Raw genomic sequence first — 25,763 nt, forward strand, 5'->3', positions numbered from 1 at the left:
CTAGGCACTATGTAAAGTGGATGGAGTGCTGCGTACCTGTAATCTTAGGGTTTAGGATGAGAAGTTAAAAATCACCCTGGCTTCCTAGGAAGTTCAAGGCCAACCTGGGCTGCGTAAGACCCTGTCTCAAAACAAAACAAAACAAGCAAATCATCAGCACTAGAGAAATGAGTTGGAGTTGTCCCAGATGGGCAGGATGATATTGAACCCAGGTCTCTTACTAAATAAATGATCGAATGAGTGGATGGTGTGTTTGTTTGTGTGTGTGTGTGTGTGTGTGTGTGTGTGTGTGTGTGTGTGTGTACGTGTGTACTTGGATGCATTATTTGACATTTTAAATTTGATTTATCTTTATTTTAGTACTGAGGATAAAAAATACAGAGCTTCATGCTTGCCGGACAAGGCAGTTTACCACTGAGCTATAGCCCCGCCCAACTTCTTTAGCACTTTGGATCTGTGGGTTTGGGTTTTAACATGATGGTCTGTACATGTCATTATATTTATTTTTACTGGGTAACCGTTTCCTTCTTTTGGCCAAATGGCAGTGTTAGCATGTGTTTATAGGACAGCTTTTACTATTTTCCCATCACATCTGGTTTGTTTTCCCCCCAGAATGGAGTCACTGGAGATGGCCCTGCAGATTGTACTGCCCCTGGAGAAGGAGTGTGCTCGCCTTTGTGACCCCCATCTGCCCTTCTGTACAGTGGCTATCCAGGACCTCCATCCTGTGGAGGTTGATGGCATCTATCAGAACCTTCAGGTGAGTAAATTCTCACAGTGTATTCACAAGATCTTCAATTCTTCAGACTTACAGATGTTCAAAGATTTTTTAACTTTTTTTTTAAATTATAGTGTAGATTTAGAGCTTAAGCCATGATATAAATACCTTAATAATTTATACTTGTTATTCATATCTCATTTATTCCTTGAAGTTAACAGTAGGTACCAATGAGTAAGTAAAGGGATATTTTCTTTCAATTTAAAATAAAGCCTTTCTTAAGAATGTCTTTAGTGACTGAATTTCTAAACACTGTAATTGGCTCAAAGGTTTCAGTTTACTCATTCCTGATCGAATTTTAAATACCCTCTGATCATAGTCAGACGTGTCACTCTCTCCGTTGGTCTGTAATTACTTTCTTTGAAGCAGTAGATCTATGTACTTGTTTTCTTTGGGGAATTCAAACATGAGAAAGGTGTTAGATAAAGAAACAGTCGGCATCAGCTCATTTGCCATTGAAATGTTTCCTGATTCTAAAACCTTCGGCTTTGGTTAAACTCAGACACATTTTTGTAGATCAAATTTAGACAGTACTTTGTTCTCTCTGTCTTAGTTTGTGCTGTGTATATGTGTGTGTGTGTGTGTGTGTGTGTGTGTGTGTGAGAGAGAGAGAGAGAGAGAGATCACTCGAGCACATGTGAGTGAATGCACACACACACAGCTACCATGCTGCATGAGATTCAATCCAGGGCTTCTTTCTCTTCTCACTGTTTTTGTTTTGTTTTACTTTTTAATTTTAGGATATCCAAGATTCCGTAGCAAAGCAGATCAGAATATGTGCCAATTTAAAGGAGCCGAGTGACTCTATACCAAGGGATTTACACACACTAGATCAGTGTGCAATACAGGATATTGTGCTAAAATGCAGACTCCAGCTGGAGGCCGTCAACCGGAAGGTAGAGATGAGGGAAGATGCCCTGGAGGCTCTGGAAGGTTTTTTGGCTTCTCTGAGAGCAGCTAAGCTCTCGGCCGAGCCTCCTGCAGACCCTCGTGCCTCAAACACACTAGAAGATACTCCGGCAGTGAGAACTGTTGAGGAAGACATTCTCCTGATGAAAGAGAAGGCCGGGCCCTTGGATGAACACTTGAGGATGCTTGGCATAGATGTCAAAGATGCTGAGGGAGGGGAGTACACCACCTGTGAGAAACTTCTTGGTGCCGTGCCCGTGAAGTTCTCAGACTCGTGTGGCCAGAATAAACAGGAAGGACCTATGGAGGACAAGACGTTACTGGAGGCTTGTAGTTCCAAAAATCATGAGCTCTTTAAAAATATTCAAGACATCCAGAATCAGATCGGTAAAATCGGTCTGAAGGATCCCACCGCTCCAGCTGTGAAACATCGGTAAGAATGGTGTCATCCACAGTGACACTTGCTGAGTTTGCAAATACTTCTGGATCTTTCTGTCTCTGACTATTGGTGTTCTGCATTCTGTTCAATGGACTCTTCAGGAAAATTTACTTTTTATTGATAAGGTTCCTCTTCAAAATGTTCTTTTCTTTTCTTTTCTTTTCTTTTTTTTTGCCAGAGCTGAGGACTGAACCCAGGGCCTTGCGCTTGCTAGGCAAGTGCTCTACCACTGAGCTAAATCCCCACCTCCCCTTTCTTTTTAAGATTTATTTATTTATTATGTATACAGTATTCTGTCTGCATATGTCCCTGCAGGCCAGAAGAGGGCACCAGATCTCATTTACAGATGGTTGTGAGCCACCATGTGGTTGCTGGGAATTGAACTCAGGACCTCTGGAAGAGCAGTCGGTGCTCTTAACCACTGAGCCATCTCTCTAGCCCTCTTTTTTTTTTTTTTAATCCTGCTTCTGCAGCATTTCTTTTCCTGGACATGGGAGAAGTGGACTGAGATGTGAATGGAGGACATAAGTTACTTTCTTGGTCCTTCATTCTTCTCTGTGTGCAGTGTGGCCTTCCCTTAAGGGTGAAAACCTAGCAGGTCCCGCCCATGTAGTTCAGACATGTCTCAGTCGCTCCTCTCAGTTAGGTTTCCCTGTTCTTGTGATGAAATACAGACAAAGGGACCCCCACAGCGGAAGCATTACTGGCTCACAGTTTGGGAGTTAAGTAGGTCATGGCGGGAAATATTGGCCTCGGCTGCTCAAGGCAGTTGCCGACCATAATCAGGAAGCAGGGAGTCACATATGTTAGTGTTCAGGTCACTGTCCTTCTCTACCAGAACCCCAGCCCATGGCATGATGCTGCCCACAGTTAGTGTGGGTCGTCACACCTCAGCTACTCAAATCTAGATCACCCCACACAGGTGTGAAGTGATTCTTGCCCATTTCCAGTTGACAGGGTCAGCCATGGCAAAATAAAAGGAATTATGGTCGAAGGCCACCTGCCATCGAGTGTCCCTGTCCTTCCTTAGTTCTCTGGTGCTCTCCTCCCCTCCCAGCAGGATTAGAGTGGTGCTGAGTTCAAAGAGGCATTGTGGGAACAGAATGAAGTTGGCAGTATGGAAGCCATTTTAATTTCAGCACTCAGAATATGGCCGCCAGATCGATCGTGAACACTGAGGCATTCGCAGGAGTTACTCTTGTGGAATCTTCTTCATAAATATCCCAAACATTTCTCACTCCCTATCACTTTAGCTTCTCTGACTTGGTAATCTCTTAGGAGTTTTTAGCTCACCCATGTCCCTTAGTTAAATATGCCCTTCCTTCCAAAATTCCCTCTCAGGCCCAATGAGACTTTCATCCATAGAGTGCCCGAGTATGTAATGAGGTATTGAATTAATCGTTTGTGTAGTTATTACTTCAATGAGTTTTAATTGTATGATCACCAAAGTAATGGGTGTTAATATATGAATTAACAGCTGTATGTTTATAAATGACAGTTGCATATTCATATAGCTATGAATAGAACAAACAGATATTCCATGCCAGAAGTTTAGGGTATTGGGAATACTGCACTTAACACAATAGGCCGAAAGTTCTCAACTCTTCTAGAGCCCATTAGTGTCCAGGAGGGGTAAGATATGTAGTGGGACTGGAGATGACCAAACCTCAGGAGACAAAGCTCTGAGTAGGGAAGGAGTCAGTGGTTGCGATGGCAAGGTCATGGGAGGTATCACTGTGAACAGAATGTGTATCAAATGAAATATAAGGGCAAGCCTGGTGACCACCTGGAGGAAGAGCCTTCCAGGCTGAGGGATCCATAGTAGAGTAGACAGCCAGGTATGAGTGTGGAGAGGCAAGGAGGTGGCTGTGCTCATGCATTAATGGTATCTCCATTCTTCTAGCTTCTCAGAAACTATACAGCACCTAAACATGTTCTACCTCACCACCGGTCCATGATACCATCATCCCTCCCTCCCTGGGATAGCTTCTCCTAGGCTCCCTTAGTCTTTTTTTGGTATATCAGCTATAGAGAGCCAGTTATGGTTTAGACCACATCGTTTCCTGCTGCTTATAACTCTCTAATGACATCCAGGTCACTCAAAGAGAAAGCCCAAGTGGCAACATAGCCCGGTATGAGTTCTCTCCATCCCACCCTCAACATCTCATTTCCATTTCCCTCCCCACAATGCTGCATTTCCCACCTCCTTGCCTCTCCATGACATAAGGAGTGCAAGCCAGTGGGTGAGAAGCAGATTCCAGGATGAACTGGAAGTGAGGAGGTAGAGCTTGGGCAGTTGTAGTTTACATTTCTGCAATGATGTTCTTTCTCCAGGGCTGGATTTCAGGATTAATCCTTAGTTCAGTAGCTCCTTTTAGAATTGGGAGAGCTTTTTGTGTATGACATGCAAAATGTTGCATTGTTTCCTTCCTCCTTGGTTCCTCCTCCCTTCCTTAGAGGCCTGGCTTTGTCCAACCACCTGTCTATTCGTGTTATGTGTTCTTCATACAGTCTCTCTGTGTTTTCTCTCATATGCCCATACATACACATGTTCCTCAAAGGGGAAAATGCTATTGCTTTTGGCTTTGTATATTTATTATATTTAATTAAAATGCCAGATAGTATTCTGGTCATGCAAGGAGCCCTCTGATCTCTGTAATGCAGGAATAAATTCCTGTACTTATTATTCAGGAATTTCTTTGTAGTAGGAATATTTAATTTTGCCATTAATCTTATGAGAACAATGAAAGTGCATTCTTGACATTTCCCGTGTTTTTTTGTTGAATCAACTTGGTTAATAACTGGCTAATACTTTTTTAAAAATTCTACACTCAAGGAAAAAATCATTACTCAGGCTGGATAAGGACCTAGATGGATTTGAAGAGGAGAAGATGCGTGTACAAAAAATGGCTAATTCTCTCCCAGAATTCAAAGATGGCAAAGAGAAAATGGTGATTCAACAATGTCAAGATACAGCAGCCTTGTGGGAGGCGACAAAAGCTTCTCTCACAGAGAGGTAAGAGAAAAATCCCTCCTGAGTCTGAAAATGTGTCTGTGGAGTCAACATTCTGAAGTGTTTGCATTGAAATGCATCCCCTGGACTCAGAGAGGGCAAACACGGGGCTTCACGCTGGAGCTGACAGGCCAACGTCTGTCACATGACATTCTGGCACATCCTGATAGCGCCCACCTCTGTGCCTGGGGCCACTTCCCTCCCTGTCTCCTTCAGGAAGCACATGACCTATTTGCTGTGTGAAGTCCGAGCCTTCCCCTAAATTAACCTTTCTCCACCCTTGCTTCAGCTTGCCCTGTATGTAGACAGAACCTGTGTACGAGGAAGCCATGATAAAGCCCACCCGTGACATACGATCTAGTCTAATTACATAGATCAGAGTGCCTTCTTTAAAGTTCCAGGACTAGTGAGTACCTAGTTATACCAGAAACCAAGTTAACTCCCATATTCATTGAACTGCTTTACTTTCTAAAAAGGGCTGAGCTAAGAATGAGTGGAATGGATGGTCCCATAAGTGGGTTGTGCAATAATACGATTTAAAATCTCAGATAATGCTAGCCAGGGGCTGTCATTCCAACGGGTCTTGTGGTTGATGGGATGGAAATGCTGCTTCTGTCAAGGTGTGAATCCTGTATGTCTCTCAGAGCTTATGTGTGTTGACATGTCATCCTGTTTATCTCCCCAGAGCTTATGTGTGTTGACATGTTAACATAATTAGTAAAGGTACGAATCTGGTGACTACTTATTTCTACAGTCTGTTTGCTGTATCATTGTTCTTGGTAATGTAATCAAGCCATGTGGAGAGGGAAAGTCACCTGTGACTCCTGAGTTGTGGTGACAGCTCACACAGTGTTACTTTCAGGCTGTTTCTCTCTTTCTTCCTGCATAGCCTTGAACAGTGCGGAAGTGTTCTGGAGCTGTTGAAACAATATCAGAATATTAAAAACAACTTGACGGCATTGATTCAAAAAGAAGAGGGCATTCTCTCCCAGCAAGCTTCCTACATGGGAAAGGACAACCTGAAGAAGAAGGTGGCAGAGGTGAGTCTACCTTTCCAAAGAGCCGTCCCGCATGGTGACTTGGCTGATGAGCCAGACAGGAAAGAGGGTGTGATAAATCATGTTTGAAGCTTGCTTTAAAAGAATTTAGTAGTGACTGTTCTACTAGGTATTTAGGAAGTTACCTGCTTTATCACCAGGCCTAGAAGGAAATCAGTTTCCAAGCTGGCAGCAGATTACTTTGGTACTCTTGCCCCAGGCTGCCCCTTTATAGGACTGCCAAGTGCTCTTGCCCCAGGCTGCCCCTCTATAGGACTGCCAAGTGCTCTTGCCCCAGGGCTTATCACTGAAAAGGAACCCAAGCCCTCATGCAGGCATGCGAGATGAAGATTGCAGGAAACCCTCTCTTGCTAACAGAAAAGGAGGACATGACAATTCCCATATTCATTTTTTTTATAAAGATGTGCCATCCAAATCCCCCAGTCGCCCATCTGTGTTGATGGCTTTACTAATCCCAGCTCCATGTTACTAAGAAGAACAACATCTTTTGGACACTAGATGTCATTATTTTCTATGAATGTACATGGTTGGAAAGGAATGCACCGTACTACTTACTCTATGAGCGTACATCAGAATGACGCCTTTCCCACCGGCTCAGGAGCTTTAGTCTATTATAGGCTGTCGTAGATCTGTATGGCATGTAATCTTCTTGATGCATTTGATTATTGGAGAGTAGTTTTATAAAGCTTGCTATTTATTTTTAATTAATTAGTTTTATGTAGCAGGTGTTTTGCCTCCGTATAGGTCTGTGTACCAGGTGCCTGCAGAGCAGTGGTTCTCAACCTGTGGGTCACGACCCTTGGGCTCGAATGACCATTTTACAAGGGTCGCCTAAAACTATCGGAAAACACAGATATTTACCTTACGATTCATAACAGTAGCAAGATTACAGTTACGGAGTAACAGTGAAAATAGCTTTCTGGTTGGGGGTCACTACAACATGAGAAGCTGAATTAAAGGGTCACAATGTTAGGAAGGTTAAGAACCGCTGCTAGAGAGACCAGAAGAGGATGTTAAAACACCTGGACCCGATGTTATAGGCAATCATGAGCCACTATGTGGGTGCTGAGACTCTAACCAGGGTCCTCTGAAAGAGCAGCCAATACTCTTAACAGCTGAGCCATCTCTCTAACCCCCTAAACCTATTTCTTGAGAGCAACTCAATGGAAGTATGTATCGACCAAATTAGATTTTGAAATTTTATTTAAAGATTTATTTATTTTATGTATATAGATGTTTTGTCCGCCTGTATGTATATGTACCACATGCATGCCTGGTGCCCAAAGAAGTCAGAAGGCATGGGATCCCTGGAACTGGATGGTTGCGAGCCATCATGTGGATGCTGGGAATTGAACCTGGGTCCTCTGCAAGAGCACTCTGTGCTCTTAACCACTGAGCCATTGCTCTAGCCCCAATCAACCAAACTCTTAAGTGACTTACTCTTGGAACAGCCCGTCTCCATGACACTGAGATTGTCAGGGAGAGCCTTTGTCTGAGACCCATCCTCTCAAGCCATTCTGGATGTCCAGTGGGGACTGTGTGGCTGATTTTCTTTCAGACTTCATTGAAGGAGGCCACCAAGATCATGAGCAGGCCATTAGCTGGGGTTCCCAGTTCCTTCCAATAGAGGTAGCTCTGAGCTTCACCGGCCTGGAGATCTAGAAGAATCCCACCCTAGTTTCCAGTGAACCTTAAAAGCTCTGGATTCCTTGGCTCTTGGAGAATATGGCACATGCAGCCTCCACAGGTGTCTTGGACTTGAGTTCCAGTTCATAGTTACCCTGTGTTTTCCTTACTCTAGTCTCTTGCCTTGGGTTCTTGTTTCAGGATGAGGTACCCACCTTCTGTACTGACTGGATACCTGGCCCCTCTTGCCTTGTGGCTTCTCACTGTGTCTATAAATCTTTGGCATTTCCAGTTCCTGGCCTTAGTCCTGCAGTGGGTTCCTGTTTTAGGAGCTAGCAGGCCTTTCCTGATTTGCTAAGGTCTTATCTGCCAAGTGCCTAGTAGAGTTACTTATTCCTCTTAATGTCTTTTTTTTTTTTTTTTTTTTTTTTGGAAGATTTTATTTATTTATTATGTATGCAGTGTTCTGCCTGCATGTATGCCTGCAGGCCAGAAGAGGGCACTAGATCTCCTTACAGATGGTTGTGAGCCATCATGTGGTTGCTGGGAGTTGAACTCAAGACCTCTGGAAGAGCAGCCAGAGCTCTTAACCTCTGAGCCAGCTCTCCAGCCCCGGGAATTTAACATCTTCACGAGTGTCAGCCATGATGTCCAGCCCTCTGTGGGACCCACCTGTAGCTCTTCTTTGGTGCTTGAACATCCTTTGCAGGACTCCATACCTATAAACTATCCTTTCTGGAGAAGTCATTTATCTGATTTTTTTGGTTAAATTTCTATCCATCAGCTAGGCAGGGGCGTTATCTGTCATACTGCAGACTAGCCCAAGTGTAGACTCTCTGGCTTGACAGGTTCTTTTTGACGGTCAGCTCTACCCAGGCTGTGACAGACAGTCAGGAGTCCAGAGCCTCTCCAGAGAGTCGGCCACTTATCTTCCGACACGGTACTTATAGAGTAGGATGCGTGATTCTGAAGTGTCTATTCAAAAACTGTCATCCAGCTGTCCTGTTGGTGCGTGCCTTCTTTCATGAGTACCTAGAGGGACTGATTAGTCTTTTTTTGGAATTCTGAGACTCAAATGGACTTACTTCCTCCTGGATTCTCCTGTCCCTTCCCCTCAACCCCTGTCCTCTCTGCTAAGGTTTCAGGTTTCCTTGGGTTGTTAAGTTACTGACCTCGCATTCTCCAGCTTGCTGGCTCCTCTGCTCCTCATCTCTTCCCTGAGAGCTTCCTTGTCTTCCGTTCTCTTGGTGCATGGTTTGCACCTTTTCCCTTGTCAGCATCTGGGGAGTGAAGAGACGAGTACAAACTTAAATCTACCATGTTTAATTTGAAATCTAGATGGCATTTTTTTTATGCATTAGTGAGAAAAAGAAAATACAGAATAAACTGCTGTAAAGCCTTTCTGCTAAGTGTTTTAAAATACCTGAGGGCTGGCAAGATGGCTCAAAGAATAGGGGGATCTGCCACCATGCTTGACAAGCTGAGTTCAGTCCCAGGGACCCACATGGTGAAGGAGAGGACCAGCTCCCACCACTTGTTGTAATAGAGAAGCAGTACTGATTGTGTTTCCCTGAACTTCTCACTGTAAAGGATTTGGGTACAAGAGGCATTTTAAAAATTAGTAATTGCCGAGGTTACAGCTTACTAGCAGAACATCTGATCAGAGTTCATGAGGCTCTGAGTTCAACACCCTTCAAAAATAAAATTAAAAGTAACAAGCCTTTAAGAAATGCATAACTCCTTTAATCCCAGCCCTCAGGAGGCAGAAGCAGGTGGATCTCTGAATTTGAGGCCAGCCTGGTCTATAGAGAGAGTTCCAGGACAGCCAGGGCGACACAGAGAAACCCTGTCTCAAAACCAAAAAGGAACATTACCATTCAAGATCTTCTGATTTTGGTACTTTGTACTTAGCTTTTAAAAAAAACTGTCTTTAGAAAGAAAATTTTAGAACCGATTGTGGTGGTACTTACAGACTGTCTACACAGTCTCCATGTGTCTTCATGGCACTGTAGACATATGTCCTTCTGTGGACCACCTGTCCTTCAAAAGTGTTGACAGCTGGAAGTTTATTTAGATAAGGTTCTGAATTTTCCCTCTGTCCAATAAAAGACAGAGCTGCAGACAGGTGGAGATGGCGAGAGCATTGTCCATGTTTGGGAAATGTCCTCCTCGGTCCCTCCAGCTGGCTGCAGACGTTCTAGAACCAAGCCCACAGTTCTCACGGATGCTCTCGGTGGCTGCTGCTTTTCTTCTCCCAATGGCAGCCCGTACAAGTGTGACCGGAAGTGCTTTGCATGGAGGAAGCCAAATGGTGTGTCTGTGTCTGTGCACATGTGTGCATGTGGAAACATACACACACACACACACACACACACACACACACACACACACACAACCAGTACCCCAATGTAGAGTGTCCTGAGGCAGAGGATTCTCCTAAGTTTTTATCGCAGCTCTGTGCATACATCAGCCAGCATCCAGTCTGAATTATCTGATAATAGCCTCCCCCCCCCAGCTACAATTTTTCCACTTTAAAGAATTTATTTAATTGTAGATTTTTTTCATTTGACTTTTGGGGTGTGTGTGTGTGTGTGTGTGTGTGTGTGTGTGTGTGTGTGTGTAAATGTGCATGCGTGTCTCCAGAGACTAAAAGTCAACATCAGTATCTTCCTTGATCACTCTTCACTTTATTTCACGAGACAAGGAGCTCTCTGAACCCAGAGCTTATCGACTCAGCTAGGCCATCTGGCCAGCAGCTCCTAGGGATCTTGTCTCTGCCTCCCCAGTGTTGGGACTACTGGAGCTGGGGATCTGAACTCATGTCCTCCTGGGTACGTGATACAAAGCTCACTGACTGAGCTGTCTTTCTAACTCCCTTGCTTTTGGGTTTGGAGACAAGATCATCCAGAGTGGCTTGGATGTTGACAATCCTCCTACCTCAGGCTCCCGAGTGCTGGGATTATAAACACGTACTACCAGGCCTGGTTTTAAGATTCAATATTTAATATTCAGTATTCGAACTTCTAATGTTAAGGATAATTCTTCATTCACATGGAGCTATATGTCATAATGAAGTGCCCCTTCACACCCTTTATCCAGCTTCTCTAGTGAGAGATTGTAACAGGAAACAGATGTCCGTGTAGTTAAGAAACAAAGAGTGTACAGCACAACTCCCTCCTGCCATCAACTCCGTCCCACACTAACCTCCTGCCTCACCCCTGCATGGATTCCTCTCAGGGAAACATAAAAACTGGATAGTTTTTTCCTCTCTTTACACAACAGAATCAGTGTAGTCTTCTCTTGCTTTTGTTTTTTGATAGGATCTTATTTTGCATGGGCCAAAAATATGTTTTATAATATTATAAATATCTCATAGTCTTTTCAAGGCATGATGCTGCACACCTGTATTTCTAGCACTGAGGAGATTGAGTCAGGACAATCATGAGTTCAAGCCCGACCTGAGGTACATAACCAGACTCTGTCCAAAAATCAAACAGATTTGGCACGGAGGTAGAGCTCTTGCCTAGGATGCATGAGGCTTTGGGTTTGACTCCAGTACCATACTCCTTAAGAATAGAATTTTAAGAGTAGACACATATTTCATAATGCAGAGTGGGAGGAAAATTGAGTAGATTATCATTAAAGTAAAAATTCTAAGGGCTGGAGAGGTGGCTCAGAGGTGAAGAGCACTGGCAGCTCTTCCAGAGGTCCTGAGTTCAATTCCCAGCAACCACATGGTGGCTCACAGCCATCTATACTGAGAGCTGGAGCCCTCTTCTGGCGTTCAGGTATACATACAAGTGGAACACTGTATACATAATAAATAAATCTAAAAAAAGACAAAAGAATCCTAACAACTGTCCCCTGGATAAGCAGAACATTGCCACTCGATTATATCTCTTTCATTTGTTTCGTATTTGCTTGGAGAGTGAGGGCACGTGACTGCTGCAGAGCACGTGTAAAGGAGAACTTGTAGAAGGGGGGTCATTGGTCCTTTCACCTTGGGGTCCTGGGGATCAAACACAAGGCTGTGAGGCTTAGCAGCAAGGACCTTTCCTTACTAATCCATCTTGTTGGACGTTATCATTTTTTAGGTTGAATAATAAAAATAGAGACTTGTTATTCCAGCAGCCTGTCTGTATGTATGTTTTGAATATGTCAAAAGCATATTTTTGCTTTTTTTTTCAGATTGAAACTGTCAAAGAAGAATTCAATGAACATTTAGAAGTTGTAGACAAGATAAATCAGATTTGCAAAAATCTACAGTATCATCTGAATAAAATGAAAACCTTTCAAGAGCCCCCTTTTGAAAAAGAGGCTAATGCTATCGTGGACAGATGGCTGGATGTGTGTGATAAGTTCATTAACTAAAATTTCTGCTTCATGACGAATTGATATTTGGGGAGAATGTCTTTAGTATTCTTATGATACTGAAAATTCAAGCTGTCATTCTTTGTAAAAAAAAAAAAAGTAATATATTATTTATAACTTAGGAATTAATTTCATCTCAGAGTTGACATTACTAACAAATGGGACTACAGTTTTCCAGATGTGTGTGTGTACACGTATGCTTGCATACCTACCTGCTGCCAGGTGTGGTGGTGTATATCATCCCAGCACTCGGGAAGAAGTGACAAGTCAGGGGTTAAAGGCCAGCCTGAGCTGCACAAGTGCCAATCTCAATAAATAAAACCAGCCAGGCACATGGTAAATGCTGTCAGTGCAAGCACTTGGGTGGCAAAGGCATGCTGATCTCTGTGAGTTCAAGGCCAGCCTGCTCTACATTGAGTTGTAGGCAAGTCAAGGCTTCATAGTGAGTCCTCGTCTCCAAAAAAGAAGCAAAACTTCAAAAATTGTACTCAACATATTGGAAATAAACTTGTCAACATAGCCTTTCATGCAGGATTTTGAGATTCAGTTGTATACTTGAAACATTTGTAGTTTAGTTTGATATTCTTAAAAGTTACAAACTAAGAGTTACCTGTATTTCCTGTTAAGTTAATCAAATAATTTTTTTATTCATTCATTCATTGAGACAAGGTCTTGCAGTGTAGCCCAGGCTAGTTTTAACTTAATATGATCCCAGGATGGCCTCAGACTTGCACTGGGACTACTGCCTCAGTCTCCTCAGTGCCTGGGTTAGAACTATTGGCCACCATGCCCTTCTTGAGACAGCCACTTATGTGATAGAGGCTGGCCTCGAACTCACAGTGATCTTCCAGAGTTGCTCTGAATTACATATATGCTGTAGTAGGTCAGCTTATTTTATTTTATTTTTTTAAGAAAGAGGGCAACATATGTGAAAGCAATTGTTTTTTCTTGATGAATCAGACAGATTAACTATTAAGGATAGACTTTATCTTAAAACAAGTGAATGCAATGATCTTCACACCTGTGTCTATTATTTCTATTTACTTACAACTGGCTGTAGGTAAATGAGAAGACAGAAGAATACGGTGAAAATCTCGGGCGGGCAGTGGCCTTGTGGGACAAACTTTTCAACATCAAAAACAGCATTGACGAGTGGGCTGGCAGGACCCTTGGGAAGGTGGAGTCGCATCAGCTGACGGAGGAGGACAGAGAGAGGCTGGAGGTAACTCAACCCGGATGAGACAGGTGCTTTGCCTGCACGCTGTTGGCATCTTCCTGTGGCATTTGCTTTGTTGCAGCAGGGTAGAAAATTGTCACTGAAATGACACACCTCTTTCTGTCTCCCGAGGGGACTCTATTGGTTGCTCTGTGTAATCCAGGCAGATGTTTGCAGATTCACAGACTCCTGGGGCTAAGGGAAACCGGTGGCCTTGGGTGAGGAAGGATTACAGCAAGGAGAGAGAGCTGGGTTTTTGGTTTGGTTTTGGTTTGGTTTTTCGAGACAGGGTTTCTCTGTGTAACTTTGGAGCCTGTCCTGGATCTCGCTCTGTAGCCCAGGCCGGCCTTGAACTCACAGAGATCCGCCTGCCTCTGCCTCCCGAGCTGGGAATAAAGGCATGCGCCACCACCGCCCGGCTGAGAGCTGCTTTTTAACCAGTCCCTCTCAAGTTGCCATTTGGAAAGAATCTGAGCTACCTCTTTTTGTTGTAGGAAGAAACGTTTCTGTCTCTGGGTGTAACTCAGAGGTAGGGTGCTTATCTAGTATGCATGAGGCTCTTGGTAAGTATCTTTTGATCCTGGCAGTGAGTTTCTCAGCCTATGCAATAAGCCACATCAAGCCAAATTAAAAAGACCAGGTTTAATGAGCCAAGCACCCCTGGGTGACTCTCAAACCCCCCAGAGGTAAGGCAGACGGGGGTGGGGGGTGGGGTGAGGAGAAATCACATGACAGGTCTAGGTCTTGAGCATCTTCAGGGGGAGGAGCTGCCGCTTGGCCGGCTTTCTGAGAAGGGCAGGGTTTGGAATGGGGGATGGGGAGCTTCCAACTGAACAGCTCTGAGTTCAGTTTCTAACACTACATTTAGGAATTCTTTCTAATTGCTTTTTTGTGTAATGTCATTAATTTGCACAACATCTTACTGGATCAGAAAACATCTAAATATTGGCTGTTAAGTGTGATTCAGTAGGGTCCAAAAATATGTGTGTGTATCTAATACTTCAACTCTGTCTCCCAAATTCTTACATTTTATTTATTTATTTATTTATTTATTTATTTATTTATTTATTTATTTATTTATTTATTATGTATATAGTGTTCTGTTTGCATGTATGCCTGCAGGCCAGAAGAGGGAGCCAGATCTCATTATAGATGGTTGTGAGCCACCATGTGTGTGGTTGCTGGGAATTGAACTCAGGACCTCTGGAAGAACAGCCGGTGCTCTTAACCACTGAGACATCTATCTCTCCAGCCCCCTAGATATGTCTTAAATTATAGGTTATTTGAAAATGTGAAGAAGTAAAAATGGCTAGCCTGTGGGCAGATTCCAAGTGGGCGCATGCTCATTCAGAGTTTGTGCATGCACAGCTAAGACACTGGCCACTCTTTTCAGCCGCGCACACAGCCTCATGGCACAAGCCTTACTCCTTGGTCTTGAAAAGAGAATGCTTCCCTTGACTGTCATTTGCCTCATCCCTAAGGAACTTGGGTTTGTTACTCCCTGGAACATAACAAAGAAAAGATTAGGAGAAATTCAAGAGCATCTTCAAGTTTCTGTTCATCAACAATGATAATTGTAGGTACTTGAGAGTAAGATGAAATAAAAGTATTTCTCTTTTAAAAAACTTCTGTTTCAGGGAGAGTTAAAAGTCCACGAAGAGCAAGCTTCTGAATTTTCCAGAAGAATGGCTGACATACAATTGCTGCTTCAGAGCAACGAGAAACCACTTGAACTACAGGTATGGGAATTTTGACTCAAGTCTCAATGGAAGATTCGCCATACCTTCCAAAACAGCATCCATCGTCCTCACATTCTAAATTTAAGCAGAAAATGAAATTAGAATGACTCCTTATTTATGTGCAACTGAAAATTTAAGCATCGGCATAGGCAGTTGTGTGGTCCCCATTCAGCAATATTGTGGTCTTGCATTCTTCTCCTCTTCAGTTTCTTAGAGGCCTGCTGTGTGGAGGGGAAATGGTGGCTGTGTTTCCACGTACAGTGACAGTGGTTTCCTACGTGTGTACAGGGAGGAGAATACGTCTTCAGTGATTCTGGGATCATTAACTGCTAGATAGAGACAGAAATTGCCTCTGGTGTGATTTTTCTGTAGTGAGAAGAGATTTATCTCAATTTCATTTGGATGAAGAAGGGTCATAGTGTTTATACATGACCTCCTGGGCAGGCTTTATGGATGGCATCTTGCCTCTCCAGCCTACTAGCTTTGTGATCCTGGACAAGTTACTTAATCTTCTTCCGTCTGTATATGAGGTGCTCACCACCTGCTGAACACATAAAAAGTAATCAGTGCTGGCCAGTGAAGTGGTATGTGCTTGTAATCCCAGAGCTTGGGAGGCTAAGGCAGGAGGACCATGAGTTTGAGACTAGTGCGGACTATGGGGTGAGATCCTGTCTCTAAACAAAACAAGATTATTTAATGTTCTTTGTACATTTCCATCTTATTTATGTGTTTAGAAATTTGTTTTTTCTCATGAGTGCTGTAACAGTTTGGTTTGCAAGCTAAATACAATTTACTTGGGGAGAAAGAAGGATTCCAATCACTGTCATAGAAAATGTCGATTTCTGTTTTTTCTTTTCTTTGTTTCTCTCTCTCTCTCTCTCTCTCTCTCTCTCTCTCTCTCTCTCTCTCTCTCTCTCTCTGTTTTTTTGAGAAAGGGTTTCTCTGTGTAGCCCTGGATGACCTGGAACTCATTCAGGAGACCAGGCTGGCCTTGAACCCGGAGACCCAACTCCCTTGTTTTGGGATTGAAGGCATGTACCACCACAGCAAGCCTGGGTGCTTGTTTCTTTTAAGGCAGTGTTAGAAGACAATGTGATAAGAACATGTTTCACTTTGAGATGAAGCCATGTCAGCTCACTCTGCAGTGAACAGTCGCCCGAGGTCTGCCTTATTGCCGGCGTCATGTGTTTTGTGATTTCAGGTGTTGTCATGTGTTTTGTGATTTCAGGTGTTGTCATGTGTTTTGTGATTTCAGGTGTCATGTGTTTTGTGATTTCAGGTGTCATGTGTTTTGTGATTTCAGGTGTCATGTGTTTTGTGATTTCAGGTCATGGAGTCCTCCGTCCTGAGCAAGATGAGAGATGTGAAAAGGTACATCACAGGAGAACCCAATAGCTTTGTGCCCAGTGGGAACACCGCTGAGCTGAAAGAGGATCTGGACCAAGCCAAGACCCAAATGGGGATGACCGAGTCCCTCCTGAATGCCTTGTCCCCCTCCGACAGCCTGGAGATCTTCACGAAGCTTGAGGTACCACCCAGTTGCCCATCTCCTGGGTTCAGACCTGTTACCACACTCTTTTTATTCCTTAAAAAGCAAAACAAAACAAAAAACACTTTTTGTGGTACTAGTGAGTTAACCTAGTTCATGGTAGGCACGTGCCCTACCACTGAGGTATCTTCCCAGTTCTCTAACACTTAGTTTTGGTCATCTTGGACTTCTGTAGTTAGTGAAAATGGGGGCAGGGAGGAGGGAGCCGATTTCTAGAAAAGGAAGGAAGGGAGGTAGACAGGCAGGCCAGAAAAAAACTGCACTGTGGGCCAGTGAGAAAGCGCAGCAAGTCCCCCAAGCCTGATGATCTGAGTTCAATCCCCTGAAGCCACATGACATTTCACACTCATTCACATGCACACAGTGGCACACATGTGTTTGACACATACATATCAAATTAAGTGTAAAAAAGTAATTTGCATTGCACTATAAATCAACTATGAAATAGAAAGCAAAATTGTTTGGACTTATAAAATAATGAAAACCTCTGAAGCCTGGGAAATGGCTCAGTTGTCGAAGTCCTTACCATGTAAGCAGAAGGTCCAGAATTCAAATCCCTAGCATCCATGTTTTTTTTATTTTAAAGCCAGCCATGGTAACCCTGGTGTAGGGGGAGCAGAGATGAGGGAATCACTGGCCAGCTAACCTGGTCAATCAGCGAGCTCCATAATCAGTGATCTCAATAAAAAATAATGCTGATGATCAGGTGCACATAATCAAGGAAGGTGTCATGTGTTTTGTGATTTCACCAAGGTTGACCTCTGGCTTCCACAGACACTTGCACACACATGCATACACAAGTACGTACATGCACACATGGACACAGAGAGAGTGAAGCGCTCATGAGCTGTGGGTGAAGTGAGCCAGTGTTAGGAGGCAATGACGGGTTTATTCTGTGTGCAGGAAATCCAGCAGCAGATCCTCCAGCAGAAACACAGTATGACCGTCCTCGAGAATCAAATAGGGTGTCTCACTCCAGAGCTCTCTGAATTGAAAAGACAATACGCGAGTGTCAGCAATCTGTTTAACACCAAAAGGAGTGCTCTGCAAGATCACTTTTCCACGTTCCTGAACGGTGAGTGTGATGTGCCTCAAACTTTGTTCTGGCGATCTTGAAATAGGAATATGCTAATAGCACTGTGGGTCCAAAGACTGATCTAAACTTGACTTCTAGATGGCTTGCACAGACTGTATTTAAAGGAATAATATTCTGATAAATCCTTTGGGGGCAAACCCTGTTAGTGTCTGGTATAAGTAATCTCCATTTCTTCAAGCTTCAAATCTGTATTTCATAACCACCGAGGTCATGTGGTCCCTGTGTCTGAAGGTGTGCCTGTGGGCACACTGACCTTGCAGGTGTCTTTGGATATCCAGCGTGCTTGGAAAGGTGTTTGCTCCAAAAAACACATCCTATTGCTCTCTATACTCGATTGGCTCTCAGCACTGGGTTTCAGAACATGTCATGGCTTTGCCCACTGCTGTGGGGAGCAGGGTCCTAGTTTCTCACCTGTCAAGGTATATGAAGTCCTATTGAATATACTTTTTTCTTTTCTCCTACAGACCAGTGTAAGAACTTTAACGACTGGTTCAGCAACATCCAAATGAACCTTAAGGAGTGTTTCGAACCGGCAGAAACAAAACTGAGCATGGAGGAAAAGCTCCAAAAACTTTCTGTAAGATATACACGCCCACACCGAAATGTTTGAGAGACGTCTCACAGCGTTGTCCGGGCTGACCCCGAACCCTTGTGTTTAAACAATTCTCCCACCTTCCTCTCTGAGTCCAGTAGCTGGGCCTTCTGACTTTATTTAGATGATACGTTGTGTTCTGAAGCTTGTTGGTAGCTCCAGGTACTTCCCCCTAACCTGAGCCTTAGGGACATCAACACCCATGGATGCTCAAGTCCTTTCTATAAAATGGTGGAGTGTTTGCATATACCGAGTGAATGTTTTCCCGTGTGACCACTGCTGCTCTATTTAGTGCATTGCTTGATGGGGCCACTGGTTCCCTCTGTTGATGTTGAGTATGCTTGGAAGTGCAGCATCGCCAGGATAGGAGGCTTTAGCTTTCTCCATCTTGTTCCCATGTCAGCATCATAGTGGTATTGCATTATTTTTGCTTGATGGAGGCCCAAGAAAGTCAGATGCAAATGCAGACACAGACACAGACACACACACACACACACACACACACAAGCATGCACGCACACACTGTCTCTCTCTCTCTCTCTTTCTCACACACACTCCTCTCTCTCTCTCTCTCTCTCTCTCTCTCTCTCTCTCTCTCTGTCTCTCTCTCAAGCTATTGAAAATTCATCTGTCACGGGAGTCAGCCATTTCTTCCCAGCCCTTCTCAGGGGGAATGTTAGGAAGGAGTCATGCATTGGTACAGGTTTGCAAAAGTGCCAGGGGGTGGCAGATGCGTTTTGACTTCACTGTAGATGTAATTGACTTCTTGTGTTCCATTAAGGATTTCTTGACTCTTGGAGGAGGAAATAGTAAAATACAGCAGGTGGAGACTGTTCTGCAGCACGTGAAGATGCTCTTACCCAAAGTGCATGTCAAAGAGCTTAACAGCTGGCTCAGCAGTCAAGAACTGGAATTAGAAAACATGGAGTCCGCATGCCAGGCCCGAGCAAGGGAACTGAGTAACTCCCTGCAGCAGCTCCTGAGGTGGGAAATAAATAACATCTCCTAAGGATCCTTTGGTAGTGATTTCTAGTTTGCTGTGTACAGTGTATGCTGGGGTATTCAGTGCGTACACATTTCCCAAGTGAAGTAGGTACAGTTGTTCCTCGATGTCTCTCAGGATCCCTTGGGTGCTCAAGTCCTTGCTGTAAATCGCATGGTAGTTGCAGTACTTGATGCACATTCTTCCGTGGACTTTATTTAAATCATCTGTAGGTTACTTATATGACTGATGCAATGTCAACGCTATATAAATAGGTGTTAATACTGCATATTTAAGGACTGTGGACAAGAAAGAAAAAAGGCTACATACATTTCACTACAGACACAGTTTGTTGTCAAATAATTTTGATCTGTTGTCATTGGAATCCCATGGATTTGGAACTCACTCACACAGAGAAGTAAAGTATACATTTAAAAGTATTTATTTTATATGTGTGAGTGTTTGCCTACATGAATGCTTGTGCACCATGAGTGTGCCTGGTGTCCACAGAGGTCAGAAGAGGATGTCAGATCCCCGGGAACTGGAGTCACGGATGGTTGTGACCTGCCATGTGGGTGCTGGGAACTGACCCCAGCTCCTTTCAAAGAGCAACAAGTGCTCCTACCTGCTGAGCCTCCTCTCCAGCCTCTGCCCCTCCCCCATTGGTATAAACTCTAAGGCCTCACAGCAAGCATTCCACCCTTGAGCTACATTTCCTAGACACGGACTGTACTTCTGAATTCAAGTTCTGTGCTGAGAATAGAAAACTTTGGGGGATTCCTTAAGTTCTCTAAAATGGCAATGGTCCATTTTAGGACCATTTAGGAGAGTCGAAACATCGCTCCTTCACCTGTCGATCTGCATTTATTTGGTTCTTTTCCTTGAATGAATTCTATTGCAGTATAGGCAATAATTATTTAAGTTTGGATATGTATCAAGTTAAGGATTAGAAGAAAAGCAGTCAGAATCTAGCTGACTGTCGCCATCCTGTGTTTGGTGCAGGCATCTTTTGGACGTTATGTCCTAATCTGTGAACTTTTTGGTGCAGGCATCTTTTGTACGTTATGTCCTAATCTGTGAACTTTTTGGTGCAGGCATCTTTTGGACGTTATGTCCTAATCTGTGAACTTTTTGGTGCAGGCATCTTTTGGATGTTATGTCCTAATCTGTGAACTTTTTGGTGCAGGCATCTTTTGGACGTTATGTCCTAATCTGTGAACTTTTTGGTGCAGGCATCTTTTGTACGTTATGTCCTAATCTGTGAACTGGTCTTGCAGGTTGGATGATGATTGCCGAAGCCTAAGAAAGTGGTTGACGAGTCAGGAAGAGAAGTGGAAAGAAAGGGGACCATCGGGAGAGAAAACAGATCTCTTCTACCAGGCGTTAACTAGGAAGAGGTATGGCGGTCTTGATCGAAATGTATTACTTGGTAATATGCTTTCCCCATTGGGCTCCGATGTTAATGGTATTTGGAAATTACAGGGAACAGTTTGAGACTGTGGCCCGGCTAAACGACTCTCTGAAGGAGCATGGGCTTACCCAGGCAGAAGAGACAGTCCAAGAATCAACACGTCTGATTGATAGATACCAGACTTTATTGAGACAGTTACATGAAATTGAGGAAGAGGATAAGATACCACCTGCCGAAGACCAGAGCTTTAATGATCTTGCACACGATGTAACTCACTGGATAAAAGAGATTAAAGAGTCCCTTATGGCTTTGAATTCATCAGAAGGCAAAATGCCACTCGAAGAAAGAATCCAGAAAATAAAGGTATAACCGTGGAAACCAAATTTAAGAGGTCAGAGTGAACTCTGATTTTGAAAAGCTTCAGAGAAAAGCCGCAATGATTCCTTTCTTAATAGAAAATAAGATCGCTGTGGGGTAGTTGAAGGAATTCCAATTGCTAAGCTTACAAAAGAGCAGGGTTGGTTAAGGATCTAAAATTAATTTAATGCATATGAAAGAGGAAAAGCATGCCATTTTTTCAAGAGGGCAGTAACTTTATCATCCCTTGTAGCAGGTAAAATAAAGTCACTAGCCAGAGCAAGAGGGAGTATGGGAGGATACATCTGTGTCTAGAGAGCTGAAGACTCAGCCATATGGATTGCTGGGGTAGAGAGGAATCTTGGGAGTAGGTAACTGTGCTCATGAAGCATTACTGGCTACAGAGTGGGTATGGAGAGAGAGGGGATTCTTTTGAGATGCCATTCTACCCAAGAGGAGAGTCACTGAACGTGACTTGTTAAAACTTGCAGGGACAGCAGTGCAGGTGTGTTCTGGAGTCACCTCCATAGGGGCATCTTGGCAGGAAGAAGCCATGAGTTGGAGTGAGCTATAAGGGTTGGCAAGACTGAGTACTGGAGTGGAGACACTGTTTCACCAGACTGTCCTGAGTAGTTGCTTCTAAGACGACAACTCCATTTTATTGGAGCAAAGGAGGGAAAGAGAATAGGGAATTAGTACTGTCATGGTGGAGAAAAGAGGTGGCAGGAAGGACAGTTTTCCTGCGGGAAGCCATGAGTCTCTTCTTAGATATGTAACAGTGTCTGTTCCGCTGACCTTCCGTGTCAACATTAAGAAGTGGCCAGGAGGAGAATTTGTGGAGGTTTTGAGCGCCAAGAGTGAGCAGGAATGTAGTTAGTTTCAACTAACATATACTTAGGAAGAATCAACTGTGTATACTATGATCTTCATCTTTGGAATGTATATAAAAATGAAAGTATTAGTATGAAATAGACTCTACAGTTAGCTTCCAGGTATAAGTCTGACAAAAAGATTTCATACCTGCTATCTGGAAGTAATTCAGCTGAAGTACAAAGCTGAACCCTTGTAATTTCAGGAAATCATTTTACTGAAACCTGAAGGAGATGCCAAAATCCAGACGGTAATGAGACAAGCCGAACACTGTGGGACCCCATTAGTTCAGGAGACCCTTACGGATCTCAGTAACCAGTGGGACAACACGCTCCATCTAGCCAACACATATCTAAGGTAAAGCCTGTCTGTTTTCCTTGCCCAGTGAAGCCATAACAAGTGTTTTGCCTGCCACTTGGGTTTGGATAAAATATTTACTGGTGAGAAGCTATGAGGAGACCCACCATGCAGTAGTTCTCCAGATGAACTGAGGGATGGTGGTTGCTCTATAGCCCTGTTTAGGGTGGCTGGTGTGCATTGATCTGTGGGGATCTTAGCAATAGATTGATGCCCCCCCCTCCCCATGCTAATTCCTTCCCCTGACAGTATCCATGTGGGAAGACTGGAATAATGAATCCTTTTACATCTTATTCTAAGAAATTCTTAAGAAACCTTGTCTTGGATAACAAAAAAAAAAAAAAAGGAAAGAAAAAAGAAATTCTTAAATGTGTAAACATTGATAAATATTGACTGCATGCTATAAACATATTTCTAGTGAGGATTCTTTTGGTTGTAAACTGTGTGTGTGTGTGTGTGTGTGTGTGTGTGTGTGTGTGTGTGTGTGTGTGTATGTGTATGTGAGATAACACACATGTGGAGGTTAGAGGACAGCTGGTAACCAGGTTATTCTTTCCACCATGTGCATCCTGGGAATTAAACTTGAGTTGTCAAGCTTGGCTGTGAGCGCCTTTACCCTCTGAACCTTATTGCTCACTTCTCTTGTGAAGATTCTTCTTTACCTCATCTCTTTTAAAACACAGTATAGTATTTTTATCATTTGAGGATTTTATGCAATGTATTTTGGTCATATTCGCCTCCTATTCCTCCCCAGCTCCTCTCAGATCTACCATTTACCTGCCCATCCTCTCTCAATTTCGTGTCCTTTCCTTTTCTTTTTTTTTTTTTTAATACAATCCCCAGAGTTCAATGTGTGCTATCCGTATGCTCATGGATATGAGGTCATTCAGTGGAGTAAGGTAGACCTGCTGGGAGCTACATACACCCGGAAAGAAAACTGACTCCCTAACATCCATCAACTGTCAGTAGCTCTTCAGTTAGGGGTGGGGCTGGCTCACGAGCCCCTCCCCTTCTCTGCTCGACTATTGCCTGACCTGATCTTGTGCTGGCAGCCCCAGCTGGGTTACTATCATATCTTAAATAGTAAATTTCTTTTTGGGATTGGATGCTTGGTTTTTCAAAGGAGACAGATCTAAACCAAATTGAAGTTACAGAACGCATAAACTAGTTTCTCACTTAATATATACCACATGCTTATTTTACTCTACTTTGTTGTGTATGGGTTTATGCATGTGTGTGTGTAGAGGCCAGAGGTCAACTTTACATGGTGGTCTGGGGCTTGTCGACCTTGTTTTGGAGACAGTTTTTCACTGGCCCATGTAGCAGGTTTTTCTTTGGAGCCACTAAATCTTTACAATTAGACTTCTTAATAGTTATGAACGTTCCGCCTTATGCTTGTCCCACTGGCTCTTTTAACTTATATTAACCTGTTTCTCTTCATCTGCATTTTGCCTTGGGGCTTTTTACCTTTCTTTCATTCTGTATGTCTACTCCGTGTCTGTCTGTCTTGCAGCTTCCTGGCTGGCCTTGGATGTCTCCCCTTCTTTCTCCCTCGTTCTCCCCCACTCCAGCCTAGATTCCCCCTCCTGCTTACTCTCTCTGCCCTCCAGCCCCACCTATCCCCACCTCTCCCTCTGCTGCCTAGCTATTGACCATTTAGCTTTTTATTAGACCCATCATGTGCCTTAGATAGGCACAACAACACATCTTTAGTTGTTAAACAGATGCAGTGTAAACAAATGTAACACGTCTTTGCCTAGTTAAAGTAATGCTCTACAACAAGCCTGGAACTGCCAAGTAAGCCAGGCTGGCTGGCCAGTGAGCCCTGGCATGGTAGTTAAGTTTGTGCTACCACACCTGGATGTTTTTATTCTTTTCCATTGGTTCTAGGGATTGACCTCAGGTCTTTGTGCTTGCAAGGCAGGCACTTGACAGACCCGACCTCTCTTTTTCTCTCTAGCCCCACTTGTAAGTGAAAATAGGACTTTACAGTATATTTAAGTATAATAAACATTGCTGGAACTAGTTTGAAATTAAAACATACTATTTTGTAACAAACACTGTGTAACAAAAATTGTCTGTTAGTAATACTCAAATAATTTCTGAGCTAAGCTCAGTGCTGTTTAAAGGGTTGGAATATTAAGTGGGTCCCTGGAAATAATATGCATTCGTATTATTTTAGTGCCACTTACAAATAATGTGTGTTAGAATGGAGTATACAAAATGGCCCTTCATTTTGCTGACTGCCATTACTTTTCTGAACCCTTTTGCAACATGTAGCCACCAAGAAAAGCTTGTCCTGGAAGGAGAGAAGTATTTGCAGAGTAAGGAGGCCCTGCGACGGATGCTCTCGGAACTGAAGAAGCAGCAGGAAGCAGGCCTCGCTCTACAACCTGGCTTGCCAGAGAAGCAAGCACAGTTAAAGATTTGTAAGAAATTCCTCCAGAAAGCTCAAGATCTGACATCTTTGCTAGAGGAGCTAAAATCTCAGGGCAATTACCTCTTGGAGTGCACTAAAAATCCTAGCTTCAGTGAGGAGTCATGGCTGGAAATCAAACAGCTGCATGAAAGCCTTCTTCAGCAGCTCCAGGTGAGATGGGCAGAACAGATGAGATGCCAGCAACAGTCACCACAGGGGATTCTTACACTGAACTAGCACTTGGATGTTGTTCTTTTGCTGAACCTAAAGCTTTTGATGGGTTTCAGTGTTACATGAAAAGGCCAACACTCAAGAAGGCAGGAATCTACCCAATGACTCTTGCTAAATGAAGCCATTGTGTGTTGATTGTGTTATTATTTTCTGTTGTTGAAATTCCCCTCTTTGGGAGTCAGATATCTTAAAGTTCCTTAGGAAGCTCTGTGAAGTTGGCAGTGTGAGCATTATCCACCTATCTACCTATCCACTCATCCGCTTCCCTGTCCATCAATCTATCCATCCACTCACTCACTTGTCCAGTTTATCCATCTGTCAGTACATGTATCCACTCAACCACCTACCTACCTACCCACTAGTGTACTTATTCATCTATCATTATCTATTCATTCATTCATCCACCCACCCACCCATCCATTCATCCACCCATCCATCCATCTAGCCAGCCATCCACCCACCCACCCACCAAACCACCCACCCATTCATCCATCCATCCATCCACCCATTCATCTATGCATCCACCCATCCATCCATCCTTCCATGCAGAATAATAATTCATGTCAGTTGTCTTGTTCCTTTCTTGGGTCTTTCCACATGATCTGCAATAGAGTGAATTTAAATAAATTGACCCCTTGTCATAATGGAGTCCATTCTTTCATGAAAACTGTTTTTAATTCTTTAAACATTGAAAGCCAACAAGCTGGGAGGTGGTGGCGCATGCCTTTAATCCCAGCACTATAGAGGCAG

The 25,763-nt window shown here is 43.5% G+C and overlaps 1 protein-coding gene across 1 annotated transcript in view; it reads left to right on the forward strand.

The window, feature by feature from the left end:
- The window catches only part of Syne2 (spectrin repeat containing nuclear envelope protein 2), a 321,669-nt gene that overhangs the window by 129,036 nt on the left and 166,870 nt on the right, over positions 1-25,763 (forward strand). Inside the window, exons 29-43 of the mRNA XM_036205561.1 lie at positions 613-760; positions 1,519-2,120; positions 4,963-5,142; positions 6,029-6,179; positions 12,012-12,170; positions 13,255-13,416; positions 15,048-15,149; positions 16,477-16,677; positions 17,602-17,773; positions 18,259-18,371; positions 19,168-19,370; positions 20,646-20,765; positions 20,851-21,142; positions 22,212-22,363; positions 24,644-24,953. Coding sequence (XP_036061454.1) covers positions 613-760; positions 1,519-2,120; positions 4,963-5,142; positions 6,029-6,179; positions 12,012-12,170; positions 13,255-13,416; positions 15,048-15,149; positions 16,477-16,677; positions 17,602-17,773; positions 18,259-18,371; positions 19,168-19,370; positions 20,646-20,765; positions 20,851-21,142; positions 22,212-22,363; positions 24,644-24,953 — 3,067 coding nt within the window. The remainder of the gene's footprint in view (positions 1-612; positions 761-1,518; positions 2,121-4,962; positions 5,143-6,028; positions 6,180-12,011; positions 12,171-13,254; positions 13,417-15,047; positions 15,150-16,476; positions 16,678-17,601; positions 17,774-18,258; positions 18,372-19,167; positions 19,371-20,645; positions 20,766-20,850; positions 21,143-22,211; positions 22,364-24,643; positions 24,954-25,763) is intronic.

This window comes from Onychomys torridus, chromosome 14 (genome assembly GCF_903995425.1).
Source record: "Onychomys torridus chromosome 14, mOncTor1.1, whole genome shotgun sequence".
NCBI classification, from domain to species: Eukaryota; Metazoa; Chordata; class Mammalia; order Rodentia; family Cricetidae; genus Onychomys; species Onychomys torridus.